This window comes from Bacillus rossius, chromosome 1 (assembly GCF_032445375.1).
Source record: "Bacillus rossius redtenbacheri isolate Brsri chromosome 1, Brsri_v3, whole genome shotgun sequence".
NCBI lineage: Eukaryota > Metazoa > Arthropoda > Insecta > Phasmatodea > Bacillidae > Bacillus > Bacillus rossius.
The window spans coordinates 218,057,187-218,069,297 of record NC_086330.1 but is presented as its reverse complement, the minus strand read 5'-3'; the positions used below and the strand labels follow the sequence as shown (position 1 = coordinate 218,069,297).

The window sequence follows — 12,111 nt, the reverse complement described above, 5'->3', positions numbered from 1 at the left end:
AGGTGTACCATTAGTTATTTCTTGTATTCATATCTGCTAATATTTTACAGTTTGTTTTGGGCATGACACAAATTTGCACCCTGAATGATTTAGTCGCTCTTGGTCATTGGAGAGCAAAGTTCCATTTAAAGATTTCACAGACTTAACATTTAACTTGGATGACAGAGCAAATGTCGGGAAAATGGACTTTTGACTCTTTTGAAAAAGGAACAAAAGACCACAAGCTGCACCCCTCTGTTCGTCTAAGCTTTGGATATTAATTTTTTTGAGCAATATGGCTGTCACCTGGATTTACAATTTCACAAAGACGAGTTATTAGTCAACTTAAAGGCAGCAGGGGTTGCCGCTTCACACGAGGATGACATTGAAATATTGAGGCGTAATTTAGGTAAACACATTCAAGGCGACAGGCTCGATGAGGAAAAAACAATAATTTTGAAAATAATGGTATGGAAAATAAATTTAGTGTTTAAATAACACCAACAGACATAAATTGGAAGGCAAACTTGTGTATAACAGCCTTGCTTTCAAGTGAACCTCAATGTCTGTTACATTTTCGTCTCAGTGTCGAATAAATTTGTGAAAGGCACTAATTTAATAATGATGGTGAATTATTACAATTAATATCTGGTAAATATGACGTGCATTAGATGTAATAAGCACTGGGTTAAGAGAACAGTTAACTTGGGCGAGGTTAAATCTAATTTGTGGGGAACCCTACGTCTGCAGAGAGTAAAAGAAAATTTAGTAAGGGATTTTGTTTTCCATTTTCAAAGTACACATGGAACTGCAGTAGAATGTATATAGACTATTATTGAGTGCTTGGTATTCAGCTTAGCGATAACAAACTGATTCCTCTGAAATATGAGTCCGCATTTGAGGAGGGAATGCACATTTGTAAATCGCCCAACAAATTTATAGAGCTACAATAATGGACCATGCAGGTTGACAATAAAGACTACGATCAAGTTGGATATAATTTTTAAACTAGTGTAAGAAAGTTTTTTCAATGTGGAAAGGCTAGCCATTTTGTGGCATAATGTAAACACAAGGGAAAGAGGAATATATTTAGCAAATTTTGCAGTAAATAGGAGCATATTGCTGACTTTTGTTTTAAGAGAAAAGGCCAAGTGAGTGGTGATATCTTGCTGTCAGTGCCATTTCAAGAAGGAAATGAGGAAATGGGAATTGAACACTAAATAATAATGGTGGTGGTTGTGTGTTGTTGTTGTTGGTTGTGGTTGGGTGTTGTTGTCATTGTTGGGTGATGTGTGTTGTTGTTAGGTGATGTTGTGTGTTGTTGGGTGTTGTTGTTGGGTATTGTTGTTTGTTGTTGGGTGTTGTTGTTTGTTGTTGGGTGTTGTTGTTTGTTGTTAGGTTTTGTTGGTTGACGGGTGTTGTTGGTTGTTGGGTGTTGGTTTTTGTTGGTTGTTGTTGTGTGTTGTTGGTTGTGTGTTCTTAGTTGTTGTGTTGGTTGTTGTGGTTGTTGTGGTGGTTGTTATGGTGGTTGGTGTTGTTGGTTGTTGTTGGTGGTTGTGGTTGTTGGTGTTGTTGGTTGTTGTTGGTGGTGGTGGTTGTTGTGGTGGTGGTTGTGGTGGTTGTTGGTGTTGGTTGGTTGTTGGTGGTGGTTGGTGGTGGTGGTTGTTGTGGTGGGTGTGGTGGTTGTTATGGTGGTTGTGGTTGTTGTTGGTGGTTTTGGTGGTGGTTGTTGTGGTTGTGGTGGTTGTTGTTTTGGTGGTTGTTGTGGTTGTTGTTTTGGTGGTTGTTGTGGTGGTTGTTGGTGTTGTTGGTGTTGTTGGTGGTGGTGGTGGTGGTGGTGGTGGTGGTGGTGGTGGGGTGGTGGTAGTCATAGTATTGAAGGAGAAAATTTTTTTGTTCTCATGTAGAAATATTGGAAAAATATTATGGCATTGATTGACAAGGGCACCAGCTGTAGTTTTGTGGGTCAGGCTTTTTTTTGGCTAATTTGGTGCGAGGAAGAAAATAACTCAAATATAGGTTAAGAACCAACAAATTTTATTTTGGTTCAGTTAGCCAATGGGCAGGATAGTCAAGTGCAGGTTAGTGACACCCTACTCTTTAAGATAGAACGTTTTTTGTGCGCACAAAATTTTTGGGTGGTAACCTACTTAATCCTTAATATAATTTTGGGTATGAATTGAGAATGAAAAACCAGCTTCAATTAAACAGTTATTTTCGAACATTTAATCTTAATTGTTCAATGTTTAACATTTATTTATGAATTATACATACAACAACTTCATATATGTAAGAAATACAATAATACTTGTAATTCTAATGTTCTGGATAGGTCAACTACTTCCAAAATCGACATCCTTTGAGTCCACAAAGTGTCGAGTTAGTGAGGTTTTACTGTATTTTGATTAACATGTACTCTTGAAGAGGTGTGTGTATACCTAAGCATGTTTTTGCACAGTTTTTCTTAAGCCAAGGTAGTTAATCATATATATTGACATTAATATCTTGCATTTTAAATTCTATTTAACGTAACAAACACGAATTTGCAGAAATTTTTTTACAACTTTGGACTTGAAATTTTTATTTCAATAACCTTCACTTAGGGTTTGCATCACACTTAAAGTGTAATATTTACTCACACCACAAAAATGAACATTTGAACCAGCCTGAAATGCTCTGGAAGAATAAAGTAGGTAGGTAGGAAGATAGAGCGAGGCGTACCTCCTCATGCAAGCATGCGTTGTCCCAGAGACAGCGGACTGCCACGTTGTGCTGGTCACAGCTACTCCAGGAGGCGTGCACAGTCTGTGCACGGTTCACAGTGGAGGCATGCAGGCACAGCCCTGGAAGGTGGCTCACCACATCCGTGCGCTGGAACACCCAAACCTGCAACAAACATGCAGCTCAGTGTCCACACCAGTTGTCCGCCGGCCTGCCAACTATATCAGCAGCATGGCGCTGTGATCCAACAGGCAGGCAAAGCTCCACAGCTTGTGTTCATGCCAGAGGTCTTGACTCGACAGTGGAAGTATTGCTACAATGTGCACTTCCAGGGAACGGTCAAGCATCCAGCAGTTAAGTTATTCCCTGTTATTTCAGGGTGGGCAAAATGTCTGATTGTGTATAATTGGAAATAGTTTGGAAGTAAACATAAAAAAAAAACTTACTAAAATAAGGACAAATCTATAAACACTAAAACAATAATAATACATTTAGTCATCAATTAACGAACACTTGTTTAACGGATACATATCTGTTTTAACTGACACTATGTTTTGTTGCCTTTACTTTGATTAAGGGAAGTCAAACTCGTTATTGCGTACATTTCCACGTTTTGATTTAGGAATGGGCGGGGTTGGTACTCTGGAATAGCCTATATAAGTGTATATACACTCGTATCCAAGTGCTGCACTGCTTACACATTGACTAATTCTTGCTTACTTGCATAATGGTTATCGAAGGATGACAACTGTTTTAAAAGAGTGTCTGTGTATATTTTCTCCCGTGCCTGTAAAAAAAGGAAGGTAAGATGCGGCACTAATATTTATGAAGCGTGTGGCAAAGAAAACAACAGCCAACTCACCCCTTCCACCAGCCTATAGGTCCAGTTATGACTAGGGAATCTGTGCAGGTCATTCTCCGAATTTCCAGATGGTGACGTACACAAGCCATTTTGTAGCCAGCCATTAGTCTGTCATTTGGCAGGCTCTGTGCTTTCGAGGGGGTGTTTACCCAAAATAAATACAGATTAAGTTTTAATACAGTACGTTCAGTATAATATTGTGTACGAAGTAGTATAACTGTATGGATGAAAACATAACATAATAAATGAGCCTCTAGTAATGGGAAGAAGCAAGTTTTGCTGCAAGTGTCTAACCGCCCTCCACCAAGGGCACGTGAGGGGAAGCAGCCTCTCGTCACGCCCACTCTCTCACTCCAGGCTGATTAACACACCTGTGTCGTGACAGGTCTGTGGCTCGCCCATAAATTCATCAACGAGGTTGATAATATTCTTCTAGGAATTTTAGGTTTTTGTATACACTCGCCCGGCGCGTGTCTGTGCCGCTGCAACAGTGCTGTCGCTGTCACCGTACTGTGACTACTGAATAACTGCGGACAATATTTTCTTATTTCACGGCCATGCATATTACAAGTGTAGTTGCCAGAAACACTGTCGCTTTTGATTAGAAACCGATAAGAGATCATGGTCAGTGAAATTTCGGGTCGGTCATGTCACTGTCATGTCACTGGTGTTTGTAAATTGTCCTTTCCTTGTTTCATCCTTCTCTCCCTCTTGCTCTTGACAAGGTCACTGAACCATTTACAACCTTCACGCTTGCTCTCAAGATTTTGATTTTTTGGCTCTGCTGTGACACGCAATCCTGCCGCGCTGCCCGGCACATCATGAGCTGGCAATCCTGCCGTGCTGCCTGGCATGTCATGAGCTGGCAATCATGCCATGCTGCTCGGCATATCATGAGCTGGCAATCCTGCTGTGCCGCGCGGCATGTCAGGAGCTGGCTATGAATTTTTTACATCTCATGTTAGGCATTTCTGGAAGGTCTAAGAACGTAACCCATTGTTCCTTGTGGGGAAATGTGATTTACATAATGGATGTTTTGCTTAATGGACAATCCCCAAGAATGTAACCTGTTTGTTATCCAGGATTTACTGTGAATACCAGACATCATTAGATAATCTAAAATATTATATAATAACTTATAAAGTTAAAGAGATTTAATAATTCAAGTAGGGAACAATGAATGATTAACTTTTGAATAAAAGTGTCTGACCAACACTACAGCTTAAGTTTGGTAGATTTGTATTATACATAAGCTATATCCTGGTTATGCTGCCAAATGGAAAACATATAGCTAATGATTTTCATAAGGATAATGTAGGAACATGTTTGAATAAGGAAACATCACCTATAGCCCGGCAACTTAGTAATTGACCTTGTACGTTTCTGTTCCGCGCAGCTCCTACCTCCCTAACTTCCACCCCTCCTACCCCTCCTAATCGTCTGCAGGTAGGGGAGGGCCACTCCTCCCTCAAGGACAACTTACACGAACGCACTTCACTCGCTTCGCGATGAGGCTGAAAGGTATTCACACTAACGAAATATTTGTTGCGTTTGACACAGCATTATGGGGGTCATTTGGTTGATGCAATAATGAAATCTACCTCCGATATCGGTAATCGAGAGGGAAAAGACTCCTGAAACGTATTTTGGAAACCCTCAAAATTACGAAAACTACATATTCATTCGCAATTCTATATCTAGATGAACATATTGATCAGATGCACGGGCACATCTATAGAAGCATGCACTTCACTTCTCTAAATATATCCCATTAATAAAATGTCACTGTCACCGATGAAAGTCTTAAAGGACATTGGAACCTCTGAAAACAACTGCATGTCTATCTATTTAGTGCATTGGACATAAAAAACTATACATTACATGCACCCGGCAATCGTAAAGTGTCAATTAAATGTAAAAAAAATTGACAACCAAGATGAGTCAAAATGTTTGCTGTCAGGTATAAGTACACCATTCCCTTTAATAAGTAATATTAATATATCAAGCCAATAGAACATTAATTCACATAGGCTATGCAACATGCATAGTTATCACATACAGCAGCAAAAGAACCATTAGAAAGATTAATTAATATTTTGAATAACCATAGGAAATATTAACCTTACCTAGTCCGAATCGAATTCCGAGTCCAAGCTATGTGCAGTATCTGTTCCACTTGATTTTTCATCAGATGATGATTGGAGGGTTACAATAATTTTGTCGATTTCGATGTACATGATTCAATCACTTCTGAAATATTAATTTTCAATACCTTTAACGCAGCATTTTTTACACTGTTCGACGGAGTACGAAGCAAACAATTTCTCACATAGTTTTCTTTTTTCGTCCAATGAGTTACCTATTTCATCAGAGACCTTCCTCTTGATGTCCCCCCACACTAGCTCAATCGGATTTAGATCCGAGCGGTAGGAAGGCAATCGAATCACGTCATGGCCATATTTGTTTATGATTTCGTCTACCTTGAATATTTTTGGGGAAGGATGCTGTTTCACCAAACACAACAAATCTGCTTTGTTCATTTCAGGAGTAAACTGGATGCTATTTTCCCTAAGCCAATCTTAAATGTCATGTTTAAGAGTAGCTAATGAAGGTTTTCTATTAGTTTGAAAATTGTGGTAACTAGCATTGTCTAAAACAATGACACTGTGCATTGGCAAATTTGGTAGTAACTTTTGTTCTAGCCACAATGAAAAATTTGCATAGTCCATATCATCGTGATAATCACCGGATTTTTGTTTTGATTTAAAAATCAATAACACATTCTGGACAAAGCCTTGTTTGCCACCAGCATGCACAATTATCAATTGTTGCCCTTTACCGATAGATTATGGGACCCCCAGTTCAGTGCTGGATTGCCAGCAAGAACTTACACTGTGAGTAGCGTGTAGACATGTTTCATCAATATATACTATATTCAGCCCTGCATTTTGGTACGCACGAATGTCTTGTAAATATTTCCTCTCCATGCGGTAATTTCACGTTTCTCATTCAAAATTTTTCTTCTAGACTGACATTTTTTCCATCGAAAACCGAGACGTTTCAACAGTTTGCGCAAGTATTCTTTGCTGCAGTTCACAATACCGTCATCTCATAAGGACTTTGTCAAATTCTTTAATGTCGGCACTGTTTTTCTAACGGTATAAAATTAATGAATTTTCCTACGAATCGTACATTCGGAAAAGTCATCAACTTCAATTCTTTTCTTTCGGTCTTTGTTCTTACCCGTGGGTGTGGAAAATGATAAACTACTTTTAATTTTAATTTTACCTTCCGCAGCACTTGCCGATTCTGTGACGTAATTTAATTTATATAAACGTTTCTGTTCTTTTAAATGTGTTACAACATTGTAAACAATTTCCCTTGCTTGTACACGTAATGGTGTATCGGCTGAAATGTGTGACTTAATTCCTGAAGTTGAAGCCATAACGCAAACTTTATCTGTGTAAACCGACCTGCGAAGCAGTATCTCGGGAGCGGCGTATTCAGGAAGCACAACCGTCAACTGATCTCCTCCACTCCACTCCGCTAGAGAATCACGTGACCGCCGCCTGACACTGGGGTCTGCGCAGGTCGAAAACAAAGTTTCCCAATTATAGCTGTTATTAGTATCCTCGTGTGATGTAAAAAAAAAAATCATCAAACTTTTTTTTTTGCATCCGCGTACAATACAGAGTAGACTCCCGATTATCCGAGGTAATGACTGACAAGGGATCCACGGATGATTTAAAAATACAGTTAAAGCAATCTATAATCATAAATAAAAATAATAAAAAAAACCTTTTTAGTTATTAATTTTTTATGCCAACTGTCTAGACAATATCATATAAGGTTGTGTATAATTCATACATGTATGTACACTTACCCAAGTACATATTGGCAGCATTTTCTGGCTTGATTCACCACAAATCCCACGCATCTCGTGCGTCCCCCTCCCCTGCTTCTCGCACGCCGTGTGCCGGTGCATGGGAGTCAGTCGTAGCTCGCCTGTCATCCGCGCTGCTCCGCGCTTCGCCGCTAGCGACTAGTGAGTGGTTCCCCGTTTAGCAGCCAGTGCCTTAACGATGTAGACCGAACTACGGACATACATAGACCTTACTAAATGGCGTCTCGAGTGGCCAACAGCTAGAGGAGTCGCTGTTGTCCTGGCACCCTGTTGTAAGCCACAAGGTGAGAACCCGTTCACTCCCTGAGTTTTAGGCTGGCTGGCGCTCTCGTCACGACAGGGAATCACTAGCAACAGGGGTCAGAGAGCCAGGTGTCGTCAAGTATAAGCATACATATGTATTACTAAAAGGATATTTTCCATGCATATCCTTGGGTGTTAAATCTATTCAAGATGGCTGAATGATAAAGTATTTGTCTTATGCACAGCTTTGTATATTAAATGTGATTTGAGATTTACCTGTTACTGTTTAACATACATTTCAAAGAAATACTACCTACTGTAACAGTTACCATAATGAGACTTCCCGAAATTTTTTAAGTTATACTTCTTTAGGCCCGTTACGAAAAAATGATGAGTGAAATTTTAAGATGCGCGCGCATCACTGTAACACAAAATTAACAGGTTGAAGCTGCCCGCTAAACCGCTCATTAAGTCTCGAAAAAAAGCTACTAACAAAATAGAAATAGAACCTCTATTAGTCGCGCATGTTAGCACGCTCGTCGCCTCTGATCACTGTTTTCATATTTATAATATTTATCCATATGTTTCTAGTTTCTACATTCACAACACGTGTTTTAGTTTCATACAAGTGCGAATTATATATGTGCTATTAAATTATATTCAGTAGTGATTTAAATTGAATATTTTGATTAATATTATTTACTATTAGTAAATATTAGTAAAAAAAATTGTGCTTATATACTTTTTCAAGTGCTCCAATATAATTGAGGTTAACTATCCGTATGTTTTATTTATTGATATAAATTAAAATATTATTATTTAATACAATTAATACTAAATTATTAATGTTAAATATTTATTACTGGTTATTTAATATTTACAAAAATTAGGAAATAAATTTAATAAAACATTTAATAAAAATTTGTGATATAAATTAAAAACGAACATCAAATTAAAATATTAATTTTTAAAATTTATTATTAAATTGAATAAATCATAAATATTTATAAAAATAAATGAACAAATTTAATGAAAACTTTTTGATAAAAATGAAAGTGAAATTAAATTAAGAAAATCACAAATATTTAAAAAATGAATAAACTTAAATTAAATTTTTATATTTATAATTAAATTTATTTATTTTCTTTTAAAATATTAAATAATCAATAATAAATATTTAAAATTAAGAATCTTATAATATTTAGAACAAATTATGTTATATATATTTATTATTCTCTAAATTTTATTTATTTAATTTTTCAAATTTAAACTGAACTTTATTGACTGTGTTGACTATCATTTTCTTGCCCTTTTATTATTTTATTGTAATTAATTATTTGCATGCAATTAAAAACTTTTTTTTAATAATGCCAAAGAAGTATAACTTCTCACACGCGTACATAAGTACACGCACCCATTTTTTTTATATATTTTTTCGTCATGGTTCCTAGACCCCAAAAACATGGTCAACTAAATATATATATATATATATATATATATATATATCTATCTGTGTGTGTGTGTGTGTGTGTGTGTGTGACAATTTTATGGACACGATAACTGCCACAATTTTTCACAATCACTTACAAACTGATACCTAAAATCTAGTAGTGGAAAATACTGGTCAAGTTCATTAATGGGCAATATCCAACCAAAGGGGTAGAAATGGGGAAGGTTATTTGAAAAACAGAAAATCCTTGTAATTCTAATAATATGGTAAACATCACATCCGTTTCAATGTATTATAACTTGTAGGAGTAATACCAAAATCTTTTGTCTAAAAATGTTTTTGATATGAACCAGAACTGCAAAGTAAAAAAAAAAAAAAAAAAAAAAAAAAAAAAAAAAAAAAAAAAAAAACTTCCTTCGTGAGCACAACATTGAAATTGTACTAACCGTGTTAATTTTATAATTTTTACCTAAAACTTTTGTCTCAAACAATTTTTGATTAGATTAACCGTACCTGAAAGGCAAGGGGTTAAAAAAAATTAAAGGTAGGCTTAAAAAAAATATTCATAACTCCGTTCGTATTTACATCTTATAATTTTTACCTAAAATATTTGTCTGAAACAAATTTTTGATATTGCAACCATTACTGCAAGGGGTTGAAAAAACATGGGGTGAAATAAGAAAATAAATACAAAAAATTCCCTACCATGTACTCTATCAAATTAATGTTTATTTTTGTTTAACTTTTTAAATATTGCTGAAAACTTTTGTCTAAAAGTAAATTTTAAACCACAAAGCATTACTACAAGGGGTGAAAATAACAAGGGTAGAAAGAAAAATGTCATTACAATTTAATATATATATACTATTAAATCCATTATTATTCATTGTAAAACTCTTAAACTTTATCTAAAACCTTTGGCTGCAACAATTTTTGATGAAACTAACTATTACCATGAAAACAGATGTTGACAAAAAAAAAAATTCTTAGTATTAAATTTGTCGGAATTTATTAATAACCATCTTAAAATTATCTTAAACCTTTTTCCAAAACAAAAATTTTTATACGACAAAGTATTAGTGCAAGGATGAAAATTAGTGTTTGTAGGTCAAAAATAATTGCATAACTATCTTAGAAGGCATAACATGAAATTTGTTAAGACATTCAATGCTGGAAGCATTTAGTTAAAACATTAAAATTATTTTCGCTGTATGGAATATGAGAAATTGTTAGATAAATATTTTTTGAATATTGGTAAACATAAAGGATGTTATGCAGGCCACATTACGTTCTTAAAAAAGTTCCAGGAGTTTCTAGAAGTTTCCAAAATATTCTAAATCTACCTTCGCCTGTAGGCTGTGCTGAAAGGGATTTTTTTAATATTACATTTAGTATTTTATAATTTGATTGTGGTGACAACAAATGAATTTAAAGTTGCAGGTAGTGACGTGTAAAGTTCTGTCTGATTGTTAAATTACTCAAAATTGTTAAATGACTCAAAACTGTTTATGGTAATTCTCAAATAAAAGTTCAAATGAAGTTAGGTGATTTATTCTTCTAATGCCATCAACATCTACATATCCTTTACATAGTAAGTCCGAAAGAAACCACTCACTCGCTCATCCTCATCGATCGCTACTCACAGTTCTGTGCCTTCACGAGATACTGTTCCAATTGACTCTGTCACCTAGGTATGTTAATGCACGAGAAATAAATCCCGGTGGATCACCGGATCACCAGGGCCTACACCACACATTTGAGGCCCACAAATTCGACTTAAACAGTCAGAAAAATTCTCAAACAAAGGTTCATACTTAATCGCATCAAGGCCCTGACACCCAGACGTGAAATTATCTGCTTTATTTAACATTTACTTTTATTTGTGAGCTGCCACCGCCTCCGCATGTCCTTTCGGCAAAGTACTTAACGAATGACTAACAAGGCTATGTGCAACTGCGTACCACCCAAGGGAAGCGGCAGGTGCAATGCCTTACCAGCCAATCACAGCAAAGCCCTCACAAAACCACAGCAGTATACAAAGTTCCTACCCCTTGCAACGAGACTTTTGTAGCAGAGATTACAACCAGAAAAAAAATCTCCAAAACTAGTGAAATCACTTTCAACCAATCACAAAAATACCTTGAAAAAATATCCGCCAATCATGACACATAGCAACAATACTTCGACTAACTTCCCAGTGTATTTTCTCACATTCTCTGAACTGTCTCTTTCTAATAATTATGCTACCAGAAAACTACCACACATGAATGTAAAAAAAAATCATGGTGAGAAAAATGCGTACCAAAAATTACATTAACATGCAATTATGAATAAAGAAAAAAGTAATAATTAAAAAACTCATCAAACCACATAATAATATATATTAACAAAACAGTGAAAATAACATCTAAGGGGCTTATTCATTATAAACATAAAGCAAACAAATCATCAGAAAAACTTTAAAAAAAAAACATGAAACAATGTCAATTATAATTATTCAGCATATGGCAAAGACAAGAATACTTCTTAAAAGGAATAAAAAATTATTTCAATATCAGAAAACCTAACCATAGTTCTAAATATGAGACAACATACAAAACTGAAAATTAAACCATTTAACAAGGGGGAAGGGCTGTAAACTGGGTCATTACAAATGAAAGATGGCACACTCTGGGAAAATAATTGTTGAAATTTGAATGTCACACAACTTACCATACATTACTATAACCGGACACACACTAGCAACAACTAACAATGGCATACATTAAATTTTTTTTTTTAAATTTATTGCTTCCTAACGACACTCATCTGTGAAAAGCAAAGAAAGATGGCAGCCTCTAACATTTAAAATTATTTTATTGTGATGCCCTTTACGTTTTTGAAATGTGGCACACACTGAATTTGGCACCACCGACTACAATATATATAGCTTATTCATTTAATCATATCTCA

General features: G+C 35.7%; 1 protein-coding gene across 3 annotated transcripts in view; it reads right to left on the bottom strand.

Annotated features, from left to right (window-relative positions):
• LOC134527290 (DENN domain-containing protein Crag) overlaps nucleotides 1-12,111 on the bottom strand; it is a 771,918-nt gene that overhangs the window by 27,768 nt on the left and 732,039 nt on the right. For all 3 annotated transcript variants that reach the window (XM_063359840.1, XM_063359841.1, XM_063359842.1), the window contains one exon: nucleotides 2,701-2,865. In XM_063359840.1, the coding sequence (XP_063215910.1) occupies nucleotides 2,701-2,865 (165 nt within the window). The remainder of the gene's footprint in view (nucleotides 1-2,700; nucleotides 2,866-12,111) is intronic.